The 27,959-nt window shown below is 36.2% G+C and overlaps 1 protein-coding gene across 1 annotated transcript; it reads right to left on the reverse strand.

Annotated features, from left to right (window-relative positions):
- Positions 1 to 27,146, reverse strand: LOC147391204 (uncharacterized). Its single transcript, XM_086457373.1, has 5 exons — positions 25,934 to 27,146; positions 8,112 to 8,170; positions 4,910 to 5,038; positions 897 to 1,032; positions 1 to 476 (listed from the first exon to the last, which is right to left on the reverse strand). The coding sequence occupies exons 1-5, from the start codon at positions 26,636 to 26,638 to the stop codon at positions 168 to 170; spliced, it is 1,338 nt and encodes a 445-aa protein (XP_086313499.1). The 5' UTR covers positions 26,639 to 27,146; the 3' UTR covers positions 1 to 167.
- Positions 27,147 to 27,959: the final 813 nt, after the last annotated feature.

Raw genomic sequence — 27,959 nt, forward strand, 5'->3', positions numbered from 1 at the left:
GATATCAGAAGATCAACCATCATTTCAATAGATTATTAGACAATAATATTACAAACCCCAATAAATAACCTCCTTACTAATTTGGGCGTTATTAAACAGAACAAGCATTGGCCTCTCACCATATTTTCATTTTTCCCTTTTTAAGTTTATTTATTTATACATCATCATCATGTATGTGATTTCTTGAGCGCCATATGACCAGAATCATCCTTATCAAATAGACGCTCAATCAATTCGTTCCAGCTCTCTTTATGCCTGCTTTTCTTAGATGACCCACTGCTTTCACCTGAGTTCTCCCTATCATCATCAAATGTTCCATATGGTACGGGTGGCATGTAAGCATCCGGGACGGCCAATGTGACTGCTCGCTGCATCGCTGCCTTGTACTCCTCTCTGTGTTCTTTGGCAAGAGTCTCCTGACGCTGCATTTTTTGTTTCACTGGAAGCTCCATAATTTTATCCTTCTCAACCATCAACTGCACTTTGGGGGAGGGAAAAGAAACATAAATGATGAATACTCTCTACTCTCAAATCTCAATAGAGTGAGGCAACATGTGGCACCCTAGTTTCATGACACCCAGTTGATTTTTTTTTTTTTTTTTTAATTGAGATTCTATTGCCACACCAACTTCTTCTATTGCCACCCCAATTCATATGTAAATCAGCACACATCTGTTTTGCTGAAATTTTTGAAAATGTGGGTGTGGGTGCTATGATAGGTCAATTGTTGAAAATGAGAGCTTTAGAGAAATTTCAGATCATAATCTAAGAAAATGGTAGGTTTTGGGAGTTGGCACACATTGGGTGTTGTAGCTCTGGAAATGTCCCGTCACTATTTCCACTATAATATTCGATAAGATTTGAGGGGGAAAAAAAGGTAGAAGTAGGGAACTTACTTCTAGAGCCCTTTGGGCTTCTCTTTCTATCCAAATAATGGCATGGTCTGATGTTGCATTGCAAGAGAGGACAATGTGTTCAAACCTCCCATCCACAGGCACTGCCGTTTTCACAACTGGGGGAAATCTTCCCATTCTGCAACCAAAACATGTACACATGACATATCTATTCATTATGGGACAACTGAATATATTTAATTGCACATCCCAAGTTCATCTCGTACATGCAGACCCATGCTTACATATCGTATTAAAGAGGAAATATGGCAAGGGGGTGGTACTATATTATGAACGGTGGGTTTCTCATGTTAGTGCACCAACCCAAACAAATAAATCCAATTATAAACCAAGAGGATCCTCAACATCTAATTTATTAATATACTCATGTGTGCTAACACATGTTAGTGACCATTCAAAACAAAATACAGGATATCCAGTTTGGAAGGCATTTGTGGTAGTTGATGCATGGAGATGAAAGGAAGTCATCAATAATGGTGGTGAAAGGCCCAAGGTTATGCAAATATTTATTTATTTATTTTAAATAAAAAATTATTTATTTGATTCAATTAAAAAAAAAAATCTTGGTTTTTTATTTTTATTTTTTATGTTATGGGTTAAAAGGTCTGTTTTGTAAGTAGAGGGGTATTTTTGTGTTATGTATTCTAAGAGAATGCTTTAGTTGGGAAATTATACCCTAAAAGATAGTCCTAACGTCAGAAAAAGAGGACTCTCCTTGAGGTTATATGGATCGAAAGGTTATATAGTATTTCTCACATATCTATTTTAGTTATTTATGTGAGGCTACACTTTTTTGCTAAGCAGCGGCTTGCCGCTGCCATGTTTGCTCACGCACATGTAATGCGCTTTGAGCCGCACTATGGCTCGTCACGAAGAGCTTGAGGAAGCCTTTTCGTCCATTCTCCATTGGATGATCGAAGTGGGCGTAGGACTATGATGAATGATTTGGATGCGCTTGACCGTCATTATACATGTTGGTCAAGGGAGTAGGACCATTAAATGCCTGTTGAACTATATATGACCACTTTTCAAAGTATGTTTTGTTCGCTCATGAAGAGTTGCAACTCCCCAAAACTCAGAAATTGATGTGTCTCTTCACCTATTGTCCATTAGATTAGATCTAATGTGATCCAGACTATTCCATTGTGACTGTTGATTCAAACAGTCACATTGGATCTATATAAAGAGATCTATAAGCACATATCCATATATATATATAGATTTAGCATTTCTCCAGCATACAAAAATATTTAATCCCTTCTTATTACTATTTCTGGTATCTAACTGTTTGACATCTTTAGGCATTTCTCCATCATTGAAAGATGACGAATTGTGATCAAGAGATTTGGCTGGTGTGTTCCAGAAACATTTTGCTGGAACCCTTGTGCAAAGATATGAGCATCTGACATAGGGAGGAAGTTCATAAAGAAGACAACATATTTTAAGATTGTGATAATATTTATTACTATTATAATTATTTTTGGGCCAGTCTACGCAACCCTTGAATATTTTGGATCTATGTGTGTTGGTGGCCCACACAATGATTATACAAAGTGCATAAGATATAAAAGGGACTCTGAAGTAGTGGAACTACATGTTAACTGACCAACTACTCCAAAAGACCAATCTGTTGGAAAGGGGGAGAACTATGAATATAAGAGGGTCACAGGGCTTAACAGGGGTATGATACACTTGAGAGTGGAGGAAAATATACACTCAACACTACCCCTCACCCATAAGGGTGGAAAGAATCAAACCCGTGACCTACACGAACCTAGTGCTCTGATACCATGTTAACCAACCAAGTATTCCAAAAGACCAATCTGTTGGAGAGGTAGAGAACTATTAATATAAGAGGGTAAGGGTTTGACTGGGGTATGACACACCTCAGAGTGGAGGAAAATATACACTCAACACTACATATCAACAACATAGCCAATGTAAATAATAATCAAAAGAAGGTAGTGTTTCCCATTTAGTCAGTGTGTCCCCAACACATTTTTAGGGCATTTTTGCAGCACTTCCAATAAACAATAGTAATGAGTACTACTCCTTACATTTTTGAAATTTAAGAAGTACTACTTATAAAGGTAATAGACACATATGAGTGCACACATGCCATCCTGAGAAGAACTCCCATATTCGTGGACAACACAAATAAAGGATTCTCCTAGCCCTGAAGTTTGGAAGATGAACTTGCCACCAAGAAAGATCACAAACACATAGTGTAGAAGGGACCATTGACAGAGGGAGAAACAGGTGGAAAGAATTCCTGATATGACAAAAAATGTAGAAATGGATTGTGAAAGATCCCTAGAATCACATAAACTACAATAGTGACAACCAAACCCATACCATAGTAGTTGAAGAATGGCTTTGAGTGGATGGGAGTCTGGTGGCCACAGCATGGATCCTAGACAAGATGGCTGCAGCTGACAACTCATTTGCCACTCCAAAATGGCTATAAAAGAGGTAGAATGAATTCACAGGCACGCAACCTAGGATTGAAGCTTAAAACCTATAGAATTGAAATCTTACTTGGGCGTAAGAATTGAATTTGCATATGTAACACCCCCCCCCCCCCCCCCCCCAAAAAAAAAAAAAAAAAAAAAACCGCAGGCTCCCTGCAGAGAGTTTAGTTTAGAGATCGGTGAGAGATCTCATTATTCGTATTACATATCTCAAGGTGTTAGAGGTGATTTTAATCTCCCATACTTCCTTTGACCATCAGTGACTTAGATTAAAATGTGATATAGGTCACTTATTATTTTTTAATGTTGGAGAGTATAGGGATCATTAATAATCATTTTTGTTGATTAGAATGGTGCTGCAAAATACCCAAAATTTCACCTTTCCTGTATTCTGAAGCATTTCTGATGCAAGACGATGAGGGGAGAAAAAAAAAATGGAATTTGGTTTAGGATTTTGGGTAAAGATTAAGGATTTGAGCAACAATTGCAAAACGTTTCCAATTAAAACATTTTGAAATTACAAGGTTGAGGGTATTTGGATTAGGGGAAGGTTTAGGTTATAGGGTAGATTTGAGATTGGGTTAGGATAGGTAAATCCAAAAGTAAATTCTTTTTTCCGCAATTACACAATTTCAATAGGATAGATGAAAAAGGGTCAAAGAATGGTTAAAGGTTAAGAGAAAGGATAAAGGATTTAAGAATAAAGGGGTTTCAAGAATCAAGAATCAAGAAAATCAAGAACAATGAATTAAAATAAAATCAAGAAAGATAAAAGAATAAAAATAAATAAATAAAAAGATTAGAAGAAAATAATGTTATATTGGACTCACTCCAAAATGACCTCACACCACACCATTGATGGGAATATCAAATGACCTTACACCACACCATTAATGGGAATATCAAAGCTTCAATCTCAATTTTATTCATCATTGAAGAAAATTACAACAAAAAGCAAGTACGTATAATGTTCTCTAAACCCTAAATCTAATCACAAACATCCAACTAAAATAAGGAGATCCAATGGTTGTAAATAAACTTAAAACAACTTAAATAAAACAAAAGCAGAAATACCATCTATGTCCCAATCCTGTAAATTTATTTCCCTTAGAATTTTCAACCTATGAAAACTCATTAAAAAATCAATATAAAGTTACCAAATTGCCCCCTAACACCTATACTAACATCATAAGTTAATAAACTATCAAAATAAGCTCAAAAAAATTCAAAATTAAAGTCCTAAAATAGAGAACTAAATAAAAATTAAAATCTACTCTTCAATATTTGATGTACCCATCAATTCTCCTTGACTGGGAAGATTTTGCCGTTGGCAAAACAAAATTGTAGTAATCATCATCTGTTGCGTTCTGCATTAATTTCTCAAATAGTTGAAACATATTTCCAAAATTTAGAATAATTTAGTTATTCTAGTCAGTAAGCAGCCAATTATACCTGAAAGGATATCTTATGTCAGCAAAAGTGCAAAACTACAATATAATTTGTATCATCCATTTGATTATATACCTGAAAGGCTTTCTCTCAACAATGTGATATAGGCGACCAGGAGCATATAGCCGTCTGGGATCTTTGAACATCTTCTCCTCGGGTATGCATGTATCCCTCATGCACCGTAGGCATAGTAAGCATGGTAAACTGTCCAAAAGAAGACCCACCAGTCACTTTAATAAGTATAAGGATACTCAAGAGTCAAAAATACAAAATATATTTGAATATTTGTTGATAAATGTTAGCATCTCAATAGTCAGAAATCAAAGCAACCATTTTCTAAAAAAATCATTAGAGCATTGCTAAAAAAAACCTCCCATTATTAGGCTATAAATGTGTGCTTTTGTAGAAGTGAATAGAGAAAATGAAGTGGTTACTTCGCTTTAGTTGAAAATGAGCTATATAAGTGAGTTATATAGAAAGAATAGGGTGGTTGACATTTCAACTTATATGTAAAGCTAGCATGCTATACATAGAGAATGGATGTTGCGTAGCACCTACAAATTAATAATTTCAAACATAACAAAGATTTAAAGGGTAATGAAAACAAATATTTTGTTACCAGTTTAGTCTTCTTCTTTTTTTTTTCACAATTGGATTTTTCAGGTTGAACAACATCAACAATTGATCTGTTTGCTCGACGAACAGATGGTTCCCTTCGCCTCAAATCAGCTAACTGGAGACGTTATAACATGGTATAGTTGGATGACTTGTTCAATTGGTTTAATTTCATGGGACCAATTTACTCGGGCCTTATGCTAGCTCTCGAGAATTCGCAGATCCGGGTGCGGCATTATCTAAACTCAAACAAACTGATACAGTCTGCGAATTTCAAGGCCTATTTGGAAAGCTTGCCAATGGGGTTGCCAATTTACCAGAATCATTTTTAATTAGTTGTTTTATCTTGGGTTTACGTGACAACATACATGCTGGAGTTTAGTTACTTAGGCCTGGCTCACTAACCGAAGCATTTGATTTGGCTATTTTCCAAGAAAAAATTATTAAGGTAACCCAAGAAATTTCTTTGTGCCAAACAACACCTCTTGAACCTAAGGCACCTCTTGGGCTTCCTTCTATTCATTGAATTTCCCCAGCAGAGCAAACGGAACAACTATCAAAAGGTCTTTGTTTTAATTGTGACGAACTATTCAAACTGGGACATCCTTATAAGAAACCTTGACTACTTTTGGAGGCCGATGCAAACACCCTTCAAGGACGAAGTCGTTTTTGAAAAAAATATTGACTTTAAGGACAAGTCATTTTGAATGGGGGATTGGATTTAGGATACGTTATCAATTAGTTTATTTTGGTATATTAGGATACGTACACCTATTTTAGTAATTTTATTATTTTAGAAGTCTAGTTGTTAGTTAGAGTTTTATTGTTTTAGGATTCTTTCTATTTATCGATTTAGAAAGTTTAATTAATTTAGGAGTTTATCTTCCCTAATTCATTGGAATCAAAGTCCTTATATATTGGAGAATGTAATACGATTTTCTCAAGGAATAAAAATAAATAAATAAGGAAGAGGTTCAGAAACATTGAGTATCTATATAACACATAAGAATGAAGCATATGATTACAGATCCATTGACTAAGGGGCTGGCACCAAAGACATTCAAGGAACATGTTGGAATAATGGGTCTTGTTAACAGCTCAGGATGATGTATGGTCATAGGATTAGTGATTTATTATGTAACATTTTGTTCTCATTTGACATCTCATAATAAGATGTTATTACCATTTCCTGTATTCCAATTATGTGTGCACAGATTATGTTTGGATGTATGTTGACAGGAAGGCCTTAACAAGAAATTATCATAGGTCTGTTGTATTGGTAGGTGTTAACCTACATATTTCCCAACTACAAAACCCGATTTAAGTATAAGTACTAAATTTGTGGTACATGGAAGGGACTATGTCAAATTTTGATGCATGACTGCCATGATTCGTTGGTAATCTTATTTAACTTAGGTATTATGATGGTTAACTTGGATACGATTGGGGTCCGCCTAACCCCCTCTTAATTTCCAAAACCAGAAAAAGAAAAAAAATTGGATACGATTTATTGTTATATATTTTGAAAAATCATGATCACGTATATGGTCTGTTTTAAATGTCGAATCCAATAAGAATCGTTTTGAAAAGTTTTTCAAAAATAAAATGGCATAGGCTAAGGGGGAGAATGTTAGACTATTTATTATAATAATCATGTGGCCCACATGCCTTTTCAATTGTTTTAAGGTTTCTAAACGTATTGGATTCAATGAAAATAATAACAATCAAGAAGGTTTCCTAAATGAAGTCAATATGGGAGAGCTTGAATTAATATGAAAAAAGGAGTTTCCTCAATGTGTCAGGAAACATAATGGCATTCAAAGCTCGTGGCTCTCATTTTTTTTGTCTATAAAAAGGGAGACTTACTCCATCAAACAACACAAAAAAAAAAAAAAAGCATCTCCATAAAGAAAAGATAAAGAGACATAAGTGAATCAAAAGAGGATGTGCGTTTTGAACTTCCAACCCTGAGGCGGTTAAACATTTCGGTCAATAGAAATTGTAGGATTCCTTCTTCAGCTAAGAATGGCTAAGGTATGCTATTATTTTTATTATTGATGAGATGACTGTTAATGATCATATGATACCCACGATCATGATACTAAACAATTCATTAAACATTTATTGGGAAAACTTTGGAAAATAGGAAAGAAATGAGGAAAAGGGAAAAAAACGATGAATTAAAAAATATATTAGAAATTTTAAAAGTAATATACACACACGCACACTAAGTTTCCAATTATTTTTTATCGAAAAAAAAAAAAGCATTGAATAAGTATGCATGATAACATGTTTCCACACATGATTACACACATTATGATGTTGAAAAAACCACCCACGTATCTTTTGAGCAAAATAACACACTATTAAAAAAAAAATCATAACATCAAGACATTATCATTAAATCCCACATTAAACACCAGTTATGAACCAAATCCCAAACAACCATAAAAACACAAAAATTAACCGTAGGCCTACAAAAAAAATTGATTTATTTTTATTTTTATTTATTTTGAAAAAGGCATGTTTAAAATATAAAAGACACGTTTAAAACATAAAAATGTGTTCTTTTAAAAAAAGTTGTGGTTTTTTATCGTTTTAATCATTAGAGTCATAAAAGGTGTTTTAAGAGAGAGAGAGAGAGTTTTGTGACGAAATTTACCAGAAAAGTGACTTGAAAATGTCTTCCAAAGGGGTGGCCGTCCGAGGTAAGAAATCATCCTGTTCCAATATAGTGCATCATTACTACGACTTGTATAATCATCATAATTACAAACATAGAACGTGTAAGGAAGCAAAGATGAAGAGGAAACAAGTCACTACATTAGAGGGAGTAAAGGGACAAAACCTTCAGTTTTTTTTTAAATCTAATCAGAAAACACCCCATTTTTATCTATGCAAAGTGAAATATGAGAAGCCATTTTGAGATTAGAAAAGTTCACATTCATGGAGCGATTGCCTCTGCTGCTCCTCTTTAAGTTTCATTGAGGTTGGAGATATCAGCACAACAAAATATTCTCAAATTGGAAATCCAAACCAATATTTTATTGTAGGGGCAGCCCTCCTCATCATTACCATCTAGTAGCAAATTACATAGCCCATGTAACAGGGGTACTTAACTATTTCTCTGTTGAAAATGAGATAAATACATTATAAAAAGTATTTTCACTTATTAAACATAAATTGAAAATTTGTACTAATCAGTTTTTTTATTTTTAAATATTTTCACCCATAGGATGGCTTTACATTTGAACACTATCTATCTGCTCAATCTAATAGTCTCTCTTTGATGATGATTTTATTCATTCTAGGCATAATTCCAAAACATATATACGAGGCTTTAATCAAGTTCGAAGGCTTCAGTCCATGACTGCAATGGAATAGAACACAAGAGTCAGACAAAACAGCTGGGTACATGTGTCCAATATGTAACACTAATACTAGGATACATCAACCTCAAAAAACGAGGATTTGCAAGCACAGCACCATGTAATAATTTTCTACGAAGACTTGAACATGATTCAAAATATATGGAAGAGTTAAAATGGTTTGGTGGCAAGAAACAATCTACAAATACACAATAATTTCGGTGTAAAAGATATGAAAATCCAATTCGTTATCTTGATTCCTCTTGATGCTATGAACCTCCTGACTAGTCGTCAGAATTTGTTCTGAACAGTTTCCTTCCTTATCCTCCTCCATTCTGCTCGTTAATAGATCTTTCTCTTCACCCTCCTTATCTTTCATATCCCATACGGCCACCTGAATAATTAAAGAAGCTTCCTTATCCTCCAACTCTGAAACAATACCAAAAGATTCTGCTAAACTCAGAGCTTGGCTCATTAACCAATTAACAGTCTCAATATTTGTTCTAGCCAGCCAATTTCCCACCTCTTTCCAACTGGGGGCTCACTTCCTCTGTCATCACAATACCCAATATCGAGCTCCTCTAAATGATCCATTTTCTGAGACTCAGAGGTTTGATTTGGATTGTAAAACCTGATTCTCGATTCAGCTTTGGATTTTCAAAATCAGATTATAGAAAGTGATTTTCAAAATCCAAAATCTCGTTTGGCTAACACTATTTCTGAAAACTGATCTTGTGGAAAAAGTTACCCAATTACACTTCTTGAGATTGAAAATAAGAGTAAAAATACATGTCCCCGAGATTGAGGATAATGGATTTTTGAAGAAAAAAATCAAAGATTTTTGGAAATAGGTGAAAAAGTTGACATTTATGTCATTTTCTATTAGTTTTCAAATTAATTATATATTAAGAAGCATAGTAAGATTTACCCAAAAAATTATGTTGATTCTGTATTTCCATTTAAAAACTATTATTATTATTATTATTGTTGTTGTTGTTGTTGTTATATTGATATTATTATTAGTTACATTATTAATATCATCATCATCATTATTATTATTATTATTGTTGTTGTTGTTGTTGCAAGATGTATTACAAGATTGTCATAAGTGGATAAGTCTATGAGAATCTGGAGAAACAACCTGAGAACTATTTTTGATTCTGCATGATTTTGGTTCCTGATTATGAAAAAATCAGGTCAATAATCCGAACCAAACGATACCTCAGATTTTAGAATCTAATTATGACCCAAATCAGATACTAGAATCCGAACCCAATGCCTCCAACGTTAGCTATTAAAGGAATTGATGTAATAACCAACCAATCAGAAGATAATAAAGAGGAATCTTTTCTAATCTCTATCGTTCCCACCTCTTCTTCATGGAAATCACGGATCAAAGCGGATTGAGCCAAAGGTTGAGAATTTTGAGGCTGCAATTAAAGAGACTACCAAAAACCAAAGGAAAAATAGAGAAATCCCAGAATAAACTGAAAGTAGCTAGCACAAAATCAATTTGGATAGCAAAGAACAAGGATCTAGATGAGGAAAAGGAAATGAAACCCCTAAGGGGTAAAGAGTGAGCAATCATACCTCCTTCCTCTAAGACACCTTCGTTTACATTAGTTGAATTGAGAGGATTTTAAATTGATGATTAATTAATTAGCCCTATTTAAACTTTAAAGGGATTACATAGTCTAATAAGTGGAAAAGACTAAAAAGAACAAAAAGACTAAAAACCCTAATAAAAACAGAATTATTCAACACTCCTCCTCAAGTTAGTGCGTGGATATCAACAACGCCTAACTTGGACAAGACACCTTCAAAGAAGGTTTTGCTAACACCTTTAGTAAGAATATCAATGAATTGTTGAGATGTACGAACAAAGAGAATACAAACTACCCAAAAATAATCTTTTCTCTAATAAAATGTCGATTAACTTCGATATGCTTCATTCTATCATGCTGAACTAGATTTGCTGCTATGTTAATAGCTGATTTATTATCACAATATAATGAAAAATGAACTATCATGGAAAGACCCAAATCAGCTAGTAAGGTCTTGAGTCACAACAACTCAAACTCCAAGTATCATAGCTTTGTATTCTGACTCAGCACTAGACCGAGAAACCACATCCTACTTCTTACAACGCCAAGTTACCAACTTGCCACCAACTTTAGGACAATATGTAAAAGTGGACCGTATATCAGTTACTGAACCAGTATAATCTCCATTTGTTCATGCCTCAACGCGAAGATGACCAGAATTATTGAACAAAATACCTCGATCAGGACATCCCTTAAGATATTTAAGAATACGATAGACAGTAGTAAGATGAGATGTTCGAGGTGAGCCCATAAACTGACTTACAACACTAATAGCATAGGCAATGTTGAGCAAGTCATAGACAAGTAGATAAATTTTCCCATAAGACGTTGATACTGACCAATATCCGACAAACAATCCCCTTCAGAATCAGCCAACCTGTGATTCTGGTCAATAGGAGTATCGGCAGGACGAGAATCAAGATGACCGGAGTCATCGAGTAAATCAATGACATATTTACACTAAGAGATAAATATATCGGAATAGGACCGTGCAATCTCAATACCCAAAAAATAGCAAAGATGCCCAAGGTCCTTAATCTCAAATTAGCATCCTAAGTAAGATTTTACCTCGGTAATGCCAACACTATCATCTCCAGTAAGGACAATATCATCTACAAACAATTAGAGCAACAATTTTGCCCTGGGAGTGACCCAAGAAAAGGGTGTGATTAGCAGAACTCTGATAGAAACCAAACTGATGCATTGCCCTAGTAAAGCACTTAGACCATATGCGAAGAAACTACTTCAATCCATAGAGAGAACGGCGAAGACGACAGACATGTACAAGAAAAACAGATGTGAGAAAACCAGGAGGTTGGACCAAATAGACTTCTACATGAAGATCAACATTAAGAAATGTATTCTTGACACCTTACTGAAAGAGAGGCCACCCTCTGATAGCAGCAACAAAAAAGAGAACTCGAATGGTAGTCATCTTGGTAACCAAAGCAAATGTCTTCTGATAATCAATCCCATAAGTCTGAGCATAAGTCTTTGCCACCAGACGTGCTTTATAATGAGCAATAGAATTATCAGGATTATGCTTAAGGGTGAAAACCGAGCGACATCCCACTGCCTTCCTTCCAGGTGGAAGAGGAACAAGTTCTCAAGTCTAAGTCTTTTCAAAAGCACTTAACTCATTAATCATAGTTGCTCACTATTCCAGATGGGTAATAGCATCTGCAACAGTATTAGAAAGAAAAACAACGGAAACAAAAGCAAGAAAACTCTGATAAGAGGGTGAGAGGGCAGAATCATATATAAAATTAGAAATTAGATAAGTACAAGTGCGTTTACCCTTGTGAGAGGCAATAGAACGACCATCATAAGTGACAAAAGGAGGCTGAGCTAAAGGCGAGGATGCAAACTGGTCCAGCTAGGAGTGATGGTAGTATTGCGAGGCCGCCGAGAGAAAACCTGCATTGGAGGTGACAAATTGATAGGGGATGGAAAATGAGGAACAGGCATAACAAAGGGGAGGGATAATCATCAAGGGAATGTAAGGAAAACCACTCAAACTGAATGCCAACGAACCCATTGTAGTATGGGGTATGCTTAAAAAAGGTAAGATCCCGAGAAATGAAACGCCTTCGACAAGGAGGATGGTAACAACGGTACCCTTTCTAAGTAGAGGAATAACTCAAAATGATACATTTTACGACCTTAGGGTCAAGTTTAGTACGAGTTTGGTCAAGAATTTGAATAAAGCATACGCACTCAAATAGACGTGGAGGAAGTAAAAACAAGGGACGATTCGGATAGAGCTAAGAGAGGAGCGTGATAAACTGAAGAACCCGGGAGGGGTCCGATTAATAAGATAAACAGCAGTAAGAACTGCATTGGCCCAATAGGATTGTGGCACGTTCATGTCAATAGAAAGCGCACAGGCTAACTCCCGGATATGACGATTTTTCCATTCTGATCAACCATTCTGTGAGGGGTCTTAACATTGGACATTTGATGTTCAATGTCAGACTCTAAACAAATTTCAATACCTCACTATAAATGTACTCAGTACCATGATCAGAATGGAAAGTCTTGACGATACGACCAAACTGGGTATGAATCATAACGATAAATTCCTTGAAGATCCCTTATATTTTACTCTTGTGTTTCATAAGATAGACCCAAGTGATACGATTGTGGTCATCAATGAACAAGACAAAATAGCAAAAACCAATAGTGGATGTGACAAGAGAAGGACCTCATACATCAGAGTAAATTAAGTCAAACATAGCAGGTGCAGCAATATTCATACTAATAGAATAAAGAGAATGCACATGTTTAGCTAATTGGCAAGTTTCACAAGAAAAATCAAGCAAATTGTTATTATTAAATAAAGCAAAGAACATGTGTTTCAAATATCCAAAAGAAATATGACCTAAGCGTAAATGCCAACACATTACAAGTGCCTTATTAGATTGACTACTACTACTAAGCTAAGAAGTAGAATGGGTGCTAGATGAAATGGGTACGTCCAAAAGATACAAGTCATTCACTTTACATCCAATGCTAATCGTCATCTTCAACCCCAAATCCTAAAAGACACAATGAGAAGGATAAAAAATTACACTGCAATTCAAATTTCTGGTAATGCTACCAATAAATAGAAGGTTAGTAGTAAGTTGAGGAATATGCAATGTATTAGTTGAGAATAAAGGTGTAATAGGAAAATGACTTTAACCAGCTATAGAAGACAAAGAATCATCAGCCAGGCGAACTTTGCAATGACCAGAACAAACACTATAGGTTTTGAATAAGGAGGACGTACTGGTCATGTTATTTGAGGCACCAAAATCAATGATCCAAGGTGAGGAAGTGGTGGAAACACCGTGTGCAGATGCAAAGGTACCGGAGTGAGCGAAAGTAAAGATCGGTTGAAATGAAGTTTCCATCTGATTGAAGAATTTTTTGAACTTGTCAAGCTCAGTCTGGGATAGAGATACCGAATTCGATGAGGTAGCAGCTGAAGGAAGTGTTGGATCAGTTGTCAACTAAAAAACTACATGAATTGAAGATCGTTGAGATTGTTGACACTACTAATTAGGACAACCATGAAGCGCATAACAAGTATTCACGTGACCCAACTTTCCACAGTGATCACACTTATGTCGCTGACGGGTAGGTAAAGACCCACTGGGAGGTAGTGGAGAAGGTAGAAGAACAAGCATAGCAGAGATGTCTCCTGAAGAATAAGGTAGGACAGTTGCGCGAAGACTTTCATCAGCCAAGACATAAGAATATGCAATCTGTTAGGGACGGAAAAGGATCCATACCCAATAAATGAACTCTCGAATAATACTCAAACTCATCCTGAAAATCAGCTAGAAACTGAAAAACTCGATTCATATATAGAATCGACGCATATAAAGCCTCATCAAAAAGGTTCTTCCAGGCGTAGGACAAAGAATAGAAGGTCAACTCTTCCCACGAGCACATAGCTGTGATATATAAGTGGTGACTGAAAAGTCACCTTGCGAAAGGCTGGAAATCTCACGCTCTAAGGTCAACTCTTCCCACGAGCACATAGCTTTTATTAATTACTTTTTTATATTTTTTAATCCACCAAGTATAATGTTGTAGGAATCTTTCATTTTATTACCAAGCCTAAGCCTTTATCATTCAACGATAAAAACTATTTCAATTTTATAATTCAAATATTGAAATTAACTTCAAAGGTACTCACTTCATGACATTATTTCTTTTCATAAATGTATTCGGGACTGGGCCCAATTATTAATTTAGTAATGAAAGTTTGTATTCCTTTTATAAATATACCAAGGGGCAGAACCCCATTGTTAACTTATTGATGAAATGTTGTATCCTTTTATGAATACATAGGGGGCTGAGACCCATAGTTAATTTAGTAATATAAACATTGATATGCATTGAAATTATTGATTATGATTGACTAGATTAGTTCTTGTTATCTTTCCTTTACATATATAGAGCTATTTTTCAAAGTTTGGATTGCATAACTTTATAAGATAGAATAATGAGTATCATTAATATATAGAAATATGTTAAAACTCTTGATGTCTAACTAAATTAATTAATTTTTTGAATTAGATATGCATAAATTTCTTATAAGAGAGCCTAATTTGGAACAACCATCCATTATTCAAAAAAGGAATGATCCTAGTGATGATGACATGCGACAATGTTCAAAGCATAGTCGTATTGAAACTAACTTGGAAGATTTTTCTTTGGATCTTGATTGCGAGTTAAAATTTTGGATTATAATTCTAATGACCACGTTGAAATTCAAAGAGTGTACTTACAAAAAGACCCATGTCAACCTGGTGAACATAATTTTCCACAAAGGAAATTTGGTAAGGTGTCACGTCGTTTTAATTCAACTTAGTTTGATACTTTTGGAAATTGGTTAAAGTATAATATTGCGAAAGATTCCACATTTTGCTTCTGTTGTCAGCTGATGAGAGTTGATTTCGTAAAGTCAATGGCGATTCTTTCATTATTGTGGGATTCACAAATTGGAAAAAAAAAATTACAAATTCATGTTGAAGGCCCAAATAACGCCCATAACAAAGCTTGGAAGAAATGTCAAGATTTAATTGATCAAAATCAATACATTGAAGTTGCTTATTCTCGACAATCTGATCAGGCTAGAAAGGAGTGTTGGATTTGTTTGACTGCAACAATCGACTGTATCCAATTTCTGTTACGACAAGTGTTAACCATTCGGGGTCATGATGAATCAGCAGATTCAAGAAATTGTGGAAACATTCTTGAGCTTCTACAATTTCTTTCCAATTATAATGAAATTGTTAACAATGTTGTCTTAAAAAACACTTCCAAGAATCTTAAGATAGTATCTCATGATATACAAAAAGGCATCGTGCGTTATATTACAAGTGAAACTACTAATGCAATAGTCGATGATCTTAGAGATAATTTATTTTCTATTTTGGTTGACGAATCCCATGACGTATCAATCAAATAGCAAATGGCAGTTCTAGTTCACTATGTGAATAAAAAAAGATATGTTATTGAGCGATTTCTCGGCATTGTCCATGTTATTAACACAACAACTTTATCATTGAAAGCAGTAATTGAAGCATTGTTCTCAAGACATAGATTAAATATGTCAAGATTACGTGGGCAAGATTACGATGGGACTAATAATATGAGAGGAGAATTTAATGGTTTCAAACTTCTCATCATGAAAGAAAATCAATCTACTTTTTATGTTCACTTATTTGCTCATCAACTTCAACTGGCACTTGTAGCTATTGCAAAAATACAATCAAATCGATAATCTTTCCAATATTCTTGTTAATTTGTTGAATGTTGTGGTAGCTTCGTGCAAAGGCCGAGATATTTTAAGAGAAATGAGCACTAGTAATATTATTCAAGCACTAAACAATGGTGAAATTTCAAGTAGGCGTAGTGTGAATAAAGAAACTAGCCTCCAACAAACTAATGATACACGTTGGGGCTCGTATCATGGTACTTTGATGAGCTTGATTTCTATGTTTTCTTTTGTTATTTACGTGCTTGTGATTGTTGAAAAGGATGACACAAATTCTAAACAAAGAGGTGAAGCAAGTACTTTATTAAATTCAATTCAATCTTTTGACTTAGTATTCATCATGCACTTAATGAAAACTGTTTTGGGGATGTCAAATGAATTGTCACAAGCATTACAGAGGAAAGACCAAGATATTGTAAATGCCCTGGCCCTAATTAAAATAGCTAAGAAACGGTTACAAACGACGAGGGATATTGAAAAAGAATGTCAAGTCCCATAATGAGAACTTGGTAAGAATTTATATTAACTGATAAGTGAATAGACATAAATGCCCTTACATAGAATTAAAAGAAAACTAATTCTAATAAACTACATTATTTTCAATACTCCCCCTCAAGCTAAGGCAAATATATCAACTGAACCCAGCTTGACAAGATGAGATTGAGTAACAGAAGGACCAACAGACTTCGTAAGTATGTCGACAAGTTGATTTGAAGAAGATACAATTATTGTTTGAAGGACACCAGATCAAACTCTCCTTGAGAAAATAAACATCAACCTTTATATGTTTGGTTCTTTCGTGAAGAAGAGAGTCTGAAGCAAGCATGATAGCAGACTTGTTGTCACAAAACAGTGTGGAGAAACCAGAGGCATGGAGTCCTGACGGAGAGGACTATAGCACGATACTCAGCTTCAGCAGAAGAACAGGAAACCATACTCTATTTCTTATTTTTCCACGAGATTAGGTTACTACCATAGAAAATACATAAATTAGAGGTAGATCTCTTAGCAATAAGAGAACCAGCATAATCAGTGTCAGTGAAGCAGAACAAATGAGGTTGAGCAATGAACAAATAGAAAAACCCAAGACCAGGCACGACTTTAAGTAGCAAAGAATACGATAAACAACGTCAAGATAAAAAGTGCACGAAACATGCATGAACTGGCTAACTACACTGACCACAAAAGTCAAATCTGGTTTAGTGTTAGTCCTTAAAGAAGGCAGAAAACAATATTTATCAAGTAACGGTTCTTGCATTTCGCCATCCCGTACTGCTCAAGAATGTAAGGATAAGTCAACTGGTGAAGCATACCATGCTCATGGAGGTAAGAATGAATTCCATCAGAAATATATTCTCCACTATTATCAGGCCTAAGAGATTTAACAGTGATGTTATTATGAATTTGAATCATTTTAAGAAAATTAACAAAAATAGGAAGCACCTCAGAACAAGAAAGCATCGAATAAACTCAAGTATAACGAGAAGAGTCATCTATAAACATAATTAATATCGATGACCAGTAAAAGCAGTAATAAGGGAAGGCCCCCACATATCAGAGTGAACTAAATCAAACATTGCATTAAGTCGATGCATACGAAGAATATATGAAACACGTGTATGTTTAAAAAGTTCACACACAAAATATTGAAATTTGTGTTCACAACGAGAATTTTTTTAAACTGGAAATAAAAAAAATAAGTGCTAAAAATTAGCATGTCCTAAGCGAGTATGCCACAAATCTAAAGACTGAGAAGAAAAAGTATGGCTCCCAAATAGTGAAAGCATAAAAGTCAGAGTAACGGTAAGCTGAGATCCAAACAAGTACAGCTCATCTCTCTCATACCCTTTTTCCAAAAATCCTCCTCAAAGTCAAGTCTTGAAAAATACAATGAGTAAGAAAAAAAAGTTATGGAGCAATTTAGAGATTTAGTAATACTACTCACAAATAACAGATTAAGAAATAGGTAAGGAACATGAAACACAGAATCAACGGAAAAACAAAAGGATAAAGGGATGGCACTCTTGTTGTGGATAGGTGTAAGAGACCCGTCAATAAGGTGACCCTCCTTATAAGTAGCAGGAAAAGCAAATGTAAAATGGCTAGACTCACCGATTATGTGATTAAAGGCACTAGGGTCAATTATCCATGTTAGGGGAGTAGAACTTGACTGAGTGACATGAAATGTAGAAGATGTACCTGGAAGTTTGGTAATTGAAGCCACAATCGAAGATGAGCAAGTATGAGCATGAATGTGATCCCGTACAATAGTAGTAATTTAGGTCTGAAGCTGTTGCAAATCAATAGTGCCAAGGAAAGTAGGAGAATAAGTGGGAGGAACTGGTGATGAATACACAGCGACAGCACGAGAAGCAGAATGCCCCAAAGTAGGAATGGTACGAGATCGCAACAAATGGGGATAGAACTGAAAACATTGGACCTTCTCATGGCCAATCTTCGCACAATGACTGCAAATAAGACCACGATACTAGAGTCATCTGATCTATCGCTGGAGCAAAAAAAAATAGGGTGCTTAAGTCTGAGAAGGAACTATACGATAACGACGCTCATCACCATCAACAATGGCAAAGGTCTCAAATATGGATAGTAAAGGAGAGGTATTAAGAATCTAGGTCCATAGTACCTCAAAATCAGGACATAAACCCATGAGAAACCGATAAGTCTAATGATGAGCAATCCTCTTAACTACATACTCGACGACTTCTGTTGATAACTCGGCCATAAACTAATAATAAGGGAGCTCCTCACATTGAGACTGAAGAAACTCACAATAATCAACCACACTCTGAGTCCCCTGAGTAGCCTAAGCAATATCTCGATAGAGCTCATATATCCTCAAATCGTTCCTAGCATGAGCGTAAGTCTGAGTGAGAGTTGAGCACAAAAATGAAAGTCTCATGGTACATAAACATAGCATAGATGGGTCGCTCCATGGAATTAAACAACCATCCAAGAAGAAAGAATTATCGATCTCCCATTGTTCAAATTTGAAATTAGTCGTGGGAGGCTTATTAATAGTGCCCAAATGTCATCCAAACTTGCCGCGACTGCCCAAGTAGAGTCTCATAGACCGAAACCAAGACTGGAAATTGCGACTATCCACGAAAGCACTCGTAATACGTTGAGCTAAAGAGTTGTCCCCAAAAGAAGTATGAGATTCCTTATTCTCTTGATTCGATGCCATAACTGTCAAGGCAAAGAGATAAAAAGAAAGGTAGAATAAGAATCAAAGGTAAAAAAGCTCTATGAGACTATGAGAATTCGAGAAAAAAAAGAGAAAAATAAGAGATCGAAGCACTTACAACAGCCTCATAGAAAGAGGTTTTTCATAAACTCGAAGAACAAAATGTAAGGCTAGATATTTGGTTTGAAGGGAGGTCTTGCACAAACTAAATCCAATGTGCAATCATCGAGAGGGGGGCAAACAACATTATTCCAATCACAAAACAATACCACAGATCAGCCCACCACATTCCATTGTAACTAGTAGCCTAATGGCAACAGCAACCAATTCGCAACCCTACATAGCACAACCAAGTCGCAACCCTACACAACAGTCTAAGACAGACTGTTGCAGCAACCCCATAACAATCTTATATCGCAACATGTGATTAGGGATCTAGGGCCAAAAAAGTAAAATAAAAAACACGAAGGGGAAACACCCACACGAGAACCTAATGTTAGGTTTGGTCGTAAGATCTAAAGAATGAGAGAGAGGAGAAAAGAAAATGGGTAACGATGGAAGTGGAGATTCAAGAGCCCAAAAACAAAAGGAGAAAAAAAAATCGACGGGTTCTCTTTTCCGCTCTAATACCAATAAGAATTGCAAAAAAAGAATGTCAAGTCCCATAAAGAGAGCTTGGCAAGAATTTATATTAATTGATAAGTGAATGGACATAAATACCCATACATAGAAACATAGAAATAAAAGAAAATTAATACTAATAAACGACATAATTTCCAATAATTGGATGGCAATCATTACTCGACGAAGTTTATTCTTTTTGTGGAAGACATGATATTGTTATGCCGAGTATGTATGACATATATGTAGTTCGAGGACGACCACGTCGTAATACTGAATAAGTCACTAATTTACACAATTATCGTATTAGATTATTTTGTACAGTGTTAGATTTGCAACTTCAAGAACTTAATGATCGTTTTACAAAAGAAAACACTAAGCTACTTCTTTGTGTGGCATGCTTGGATCCAAGTGATTCATTCGATGCTTTTAATAAGAATAAGTTGATTCGTCTTGCCCAATTTTAACCATCAAAATTTTTCAACGTGGAACTAATAGCACTTGATTATCAACTTGAAACTTACATACTTGGTGATCTAGCAAAGAAGTTAATTGAGACAAAAAAGAATGTTATATATCAATTGGTGTATTTGATCGTGAAATTAGCTTTGATATTACCAGTGGCAATTGCAACCGTTAAAAAATCTTCTTCAGCAATGAACATAGTAATAAATTGATTGCGTAACCGAATAGGAGATCAATGGATGAATGATTGTTTGGTTACCTATATTGAGAAGGATATGTTTGATACCATTGATAATGAGATGATCATTCAATGCTTTTAGAATATGAAAACTCGACGGGAACAATTGTGAAGATTGATGTATATGGATCAATGATTTTTTTTTTTTTTTTTTTTTGAAACAATCTGAAAATTGTGTAAATGTTACGAGTTTATACTTTTTGTAAGTGTCAAATTATTGAAAATACATGCAGTAAAAGTTACTTTTTGTACATTTTAAAAATCAAAATTTAATATTATTAATGAGTTCATAATTGCCCCCACGAAGACAAAATCCTAGCTCCCCCCCTGCATAATGCCGAAGACATAAGTTGTAAAACTACACTTACACTACCTTCATGTGCACTCATGGTGCCGAAGATTCATGGTACAGAAAACATAAGTTGTGAAGTTACACTTACATTAACTTCATGTGCACTCACAGTGCCAAAAACATAAGTTGTGAAGCAACCTTTCCATTACCTTCATGTGCACTCAAGGTGCCGAAGGTTCATAATACCAAAAACATAAGCAGTCAAGCCACATTTACACTACCTTTAGGCATGCTCACAATACTGAAGGGTTACGTGGCATCATTGACACAAGCCATCGGGCCACACTGCATTACCTCCATGTTCGATTACAGTGCCAAAAGGTACGCTGAAGCGTCACATATGCAACATCAACACAAAAGGCGAAACATATGCAATGAAAGAGGAAGGTGTCACAGACTGCGGTAAATCTGCCCCTGACTGTGAGACTTGAGAGAGGCAGCAAGATTTTCAAATTGAATGGGAGAGCATGAACCTACCACCTTTCCTTTTCATCCCTTCAAAGCAACGAAAGAGGAAGGTGTCACAAACTGCTTGGATGTCAAGACCATTTTCCCTTACATTTTCCTTGAACTGGAAGCCATTGGGGTGAAGAAGAGGATCCCTCAACATATGCCTTCTTTGTCATCCTCTTAGACTGGGTGAAAGATCAATCACATGAGTTGAGTGCATCGCTCTTACAACTTGTATAACTTCGCCACCAACAACGAGAGAACACCCGAACAAGCCTTAATGACAATGTCTCTAGCAACATGACCGTACATATTGTATATTTCCCTATAAAAGTCGGCATCTCAAGACACCACTTAAAAACCATAACTTCTACCCACATTGGTAAAGATAACGTCACCGAGCAAATCTTCGGAGCCGAATCTTCGTCTCTTGAAAGGAAAGGACTTACATACATTTGGGCTTAATCAACTGAAGCCAAGAACGAAGGTTCCTCACCTCGCTCCCCCTCAATAATAGCATCATCAATGGTTGTGTCAAAAGGACCCCCCAAACTAGCTGCAACAACATCAAGGCCCCATGGCATGGAGAATCGCTGAACGTGCCAAATGCAATACAAGTGGCAATCAGCTCAACTTGAGCACACTCGACATCATGCTGACCTTCTGGCTCACGACTCGTTTCAAGGGGCATATCTCATTCATCATCCACTGAATGAATTAAGTGCAGTTTGAGCCACACCAACACCTTGAGCAACCTCCGTCAAATCATCATCTGGAATGGACAAACCATCGTTGTTACCACCATCAACACGGCCAACCATGTTCCCACCAAAGCCTTCGATATCCCGATCTAGCACTATCTTATGAGTAATGAAAGGAAGATGATCAGTTTTATAAGTACTTGAGAAGGGATACCTTGCACCAAAAGGTCTCCAAGAATTTGATGGGTAGTTTCTAACAAAAGTGAAAGCAACATCACACTCTCAATGGAAAATTTGGACAAAAATAACGAATGGCAAAGAATACAACAATCAGATAGGGAATACCTAAAGGAATACATGCGATATTTCCGTAATATCCCCATGGATTGTCACGAATCCATAATGGAAGTCCATCTAGTCAAAATGTACATCAACAATATCCTCACGACTCCGATGTCGTGCTCATGGCTTCCACACCATCCTCATTGATCTAATGTCAGTCTTGCAGGCTCTCATGCAGTCCTTTTGAGACCTCCATTACCTTTATGGCTCTTATGACATGCTCATGGCTTTCTTGCCATCCTCACAGCTATCACGTCATCTTTACGACTCCGATGTCGTGCTTTTGGCCCTCATGTCATCCTTACGACTCTGATGTCGTGTTTGTGGCTCTCACGTCATCCTTACAACTCCAATGTCATGCTTGTGGCTCTCATGTCATCCTTACGAATCTGATGTCGTGTTTGCAGCTCTCATGCCATCCTTATGACTCCAATGTCGTGTTTATGGCTCTCCCGTCATCTTCGCAACTCAGATGTTGCGTTTATGGCTCTTATGCCATCCTCACAGTTCCAACACTATCTTCGCGATGCTAGCACCACCCTCACGACACTTAAGGCATCCTAACAACATGAATTGTCAGATCCCATGTCGTCTTTGTAGCATCTAAACCATCTTTGCGAAGCCCACGCCATCCCTTTGGTACCATAAGCTACCATTGCAACTTTCATGTTATCCTCACAACACTCATATCAACCATACGATGCTAAAGTCATTCTTATACTACGCATCCATTACCATGGTGTTTACCATCCTCATAGTGCTTATGATATCATCATGGTGTCCAAACCATCATTGTAATGCTTATAATTCTTCACAATGCTCTTGACATTGTCACAACGCTTTTGTTTTCATCACGACATTCAAGCCATGCTTACGACGACAACATCTTCGTCACGGCACCCATACCCTCATTGTAGTGCTTATGCCATCAATACGGTGTTCAAGTCATATTCATGCCACACAACACTTATCGTCTCTAGGGCACTCAAGTCAAGAGACTCTTGTCGATTCTCACAGAGTTCATGTGTTCCTTTATGAAGCTTATGTCATCTTTGCAGTACTCATTGTGTCTCTGGAAAATGATGCTTTCAAATCTTCTCTCTATTTTATCATAATTTGCACCGAAGAATGCCTAATGCATAGCTTGTCAAAACCTTTGCGTCGTGCAGTAGGCTAAATGTAGATGATGCAAATTAAATGGGTCCACATATATGCCACGCGGACTGGTCATAAGCAAGGTTGAACAACGCAATCAATGGGGAGCCCAAACAAGATGAGGGTTCAGAAGTCATTTCACCTTCCTTTTCTCCTATAAATAAGACAAGATAGTCACATTTGAAGGGGTCCTCCCTTTCTAAGGATTATCACCACTTCTCTCTTACTTAGCTCTCATATTTCTAATCATATTCCATTTCTCTCACAAGGGGGCTTTCTATCTCACAAGGGGGTTTTCTATCTCTCTCCCTCTCTTATATAATGTAGATATTGTAATAGCTTCAAGAATAGTAGAACAGCTCTTCAAAGCCCGAGGATGTAGTCCAAATTTTGAACGAACCCTGTGAACAAATCTTATGTATTATGCTCTCTCTCTTTTCTCCTTCTTAGCACTTACAAAATGTTATGACCATAAGACATCGCCAAAAGCGGCATGCCACATTCAGAGCACATCGAACCTCAAGCAATATTCTTAATCACTCGAGAAGAAAACGTACGAAAATAATCAGAAAACAATGTAATACCATAACCGAACTTCCATGAAACATGGTTTAGGCGGTGGTAGGAATACCCGAAGTGTTACTTAGCACATGACTAGTGTAAAGACCTTATCCTCCTTGTACATAACAAAAACTAGTCATCAATAGATGCCCAATTGGAAGATTTCAAATAACGATAACTTCTCTATCCATTTTTCTTCCTTTCTCAGGACCACTATCAGCTTTGTTACCAGTTCTTACTATTTCCAACCACATTTTTATTCACTCTGAAATCAATTCCCGTGGCCTAAGTTCCTCCGTTCTTTCTTCCGGTTTGAAAAATAACTTCAAAGCTATACGTACTTCTCTACACCCATTTTTGTGTTTGCCTTCTGGAAAAACTACTAATTGGGCTTTGAAGACCTCATTGCACACCTACACCTATTCAGTTTTAAAATTTTGCCACCCTTCTTCAAATTTGGAGTTAAAAGGAAAATTCTATCATCTTTAGATAAGTTTTCTTGAATCAATTTTCCAGAATAAGCCACTACTTCTAACTTTTTATGCAGCCAAGAACACTCTTTCTTCAAGCAGAGTTAATCATGAGACTCACGTTCTTCCTAACTCTTTGATCTCCACACCTCCTATGCTCCTCACCCAACACAACCAAAGTTTGAACCTTTTTGCTTCAACTTGATTCTTACGCAATTTCTCCAGAGCGCTCTTCTCTTTTGCCGCCATGCTAACCCCAAATATTCATGGAGCTCGATTATTCTTGGCTTCGCATGTTTTTATATCCACAATATGAATTGTGACTGTCATGGTATGTTGACACCCCATGACCACGGAAGTGGTTGATGTTAAAGTCCATCCACTTGATTCCCCTTATGATTCACTATCATTCCTTGGTACTTCTATGCATAACATGACGCATAAGTAGATCTAACTGGTTGTGAGATAAATTCGGTTTTCCATGGTATCCAACCTCGCATATTCTATGCCACAAGTGTTACTCTTGAGGGCAATGCGCATCATCAAACAGATCACTAACAAAACTCAAGCTCCTACACCAATTTGATGCAATCTTGGGTACATAAATCCCAAGGTTACACCCAAATGATTAAAGCCCATTGCACACACAAGTAAAAAATCTAACGTAAAAGAAAAGGAGAAGAAATATAACCTTTTAAGTATTAAATAACAAATAATGGAGCTCGATTCAACCCATGTAATAAAAGTCCACTTTTCAAAAAAAAAATGTTATCCACATAAAAATTACTCCATCCCTCTTTTATGTCTCCAACAACTAGAAAGTAGTCTCCTTTTCCTGATAAACTACTTAAAAAACCAAAGATGAGAAACAAGTCAAGCATGAAACATAGCTAGAAAAAATTGCTTAAGCAATTGAATCTCTACCTGATGGATGTGACATTGGCATTAGTGCATGGCAAACTAAAAGAATAAATTTCATGTTGCGACCCACCACTGATTCATATTCAGATCTGCACAAACTAGAAAGCCTTATGCCCTAAAAAAATCCAATTATTCATATCCAGAGAACATTCTCTTCTGTTAAACAAACTAATGCGAAAAAGTTGGTTTTTCCAAGAAATGTAATAACTTGATCATAGCAAGAGAAATCCAAACATCAAAAGAAGGCCATGAACTTGCCTGTAACACGACAGAATTGATGATATCTGCATATCTCACTGCCAAATTCAATGACATACACCTTGCGGGCGCAATTGCATAGCACCTAACTCTCTTCCTGTCTATATTCCCCAATCTGTCCGGATGCTGCACCACCAACATCGCTAACAATGCTGCCACACCTGACCCTAGTGAATGACCCGTGAATGTCAAGGTATAATTAGGATACTTGGCCACTAATTCCCTCAAAACCTTACATTCTGCATCTAAAACCCACACTGCCGCCTTCAAGAGACCATTGTGGACATACCCACCATCAAATTTCCTTTGCCCAAGCTTATTATCCAATAGAACAGCATAATCACTCTCCTTCGCCAAATTAAGACCTCTAATTGCGAGAACTATATCAGCATTGTCATGATCAAGGTAGATTATGTAAGGAGGGGCCCTGCCTTGTGTGTCTTTGTAGGTCTTTCGCATGATCAACCAATCAGGATTCATTTTATACCCACCGGGCGGAGCCCAAAGAGGGTTTCGGAGATCATCTTCATAGACCGAGAGGATTAAGCGGCAAAGATGGGGGACAGGTTGGAATTCCTCACCGGTTGCAATGCCCCAATTCTCGCTGTCGTGGCCAGCAGTGAGGAGGCATCGTTTCCACACCCAGCGAGCACAGGCAAGGCAGTAAACACATTCAAGGATGGGAAGGCCACAGATTATCGACATCTAAGTCTAGGAATCGAGCATACTAAGTGTAGATTATTGAAAGTGAAGATGGCCGAGTTGTAGAGTTTGTCTAAAAGAAGTAATTGAAGATTTGATATTTGAAGATGGAGGAAAGAAAAATGGAATTCCAGATATGGGTTCTTGAGTTGGATTCAATCTTATAGCTTGAATCTACAGTTGAAGATGTGAGTGAATATAGACTTACTTGAGCTGATCTTGGATTAAGAAGATGAAATCGATAACACGAGTAGTTGAAGAAAAATTTCAAAAACCAACCAACAATGCAAACTTGTGGGCTGTGTTTTCCAGATATATGAGATCTTATGAACAAAAACAGAGAATGTAGAGTGAAAATCTGCTTGAGGGGACTAATATTAATGGAATCAAAAGGTGGGTTTTTGTGGAAATTAGGGAGGATTTGGGATGAAATAATGGTTGGATTCAACTGTTATTTAAGCTTGTTTTATCTGTGAAGCTCAGAGATTAGACTTGGCGAAAACTTGATATATAAATAAATAAATAAATAAAAACAAAGACAGCTATGTGTTTTGTAGTGAGTGTGGGACCATGACAGACTGAGAAATGAAGACAAGACGAAGTCATCATCATTTTCATGCTCTTTTTTCCTTTTTAAAAGGGCTTTCTTTGACTTTCAGTCCAACAAACCAAAGGCTAGGAATATATCCCCAAAATTCTCTGAATTTTCGGAGTAATAATTGACAACTCCTTTATCGATTAATTATAAAATAGTGTAATATCTTTTCTTTACCTTGAAAATTTTATTGTTTTTTCAACATTTAAAATTTTAAGAATAAGGTAAGAATTGTAAGCAGAATGTGAGTTTTGGTAACAAATCCCAAAATATCTTTTATATATTTTCTTTATTTTTTTTATTTTTTTTATTTTTTGAATTTATCTGATGTAATCAAATTGAATCTTCTTTGACAAATTTCCGAATCTGAATTTTGTTACTATAGCTGGGAAGATAAAAACAAGTTTTTATAGCAACCATTTTATCACCCCCAAGAATAATTTAAATATTAGAACGACTTTATACACTTTTTCTTATGATCCAAGGTCATTGATTGATTCCTGAGACCCGACCAAACTCATTGTTGGTTTGATGTATATGTAAAAACACTTCAGTAAATTTAGAATTGTGTTGGGTGACATTGGGATTTATTACGATTCTCACATTTCTAACGTAGATGTATTTCTTCGAGATACATGTAAAAATATATATACGGTTATGTGTGCACCTCCACGTCAGAAATGTGAGAATCACAATAAATCCAATGTTACCCCAACATTAGTGGAAAAT

Source organism: Akebia trifoliata, chromosome 11, assembly GCF_017979445.1.
Source record: "Akebia trifoliata isolate Shusen 1 chromosome 11, ASM1797944v1, whole genome shotgun sequence".
NCBI lineage: Eukaryota > Viridiplantae > Streptophyta > Magnoliopsida > Ranunculales > Lardizabalaceae > Akebia > Akebia trifoliata.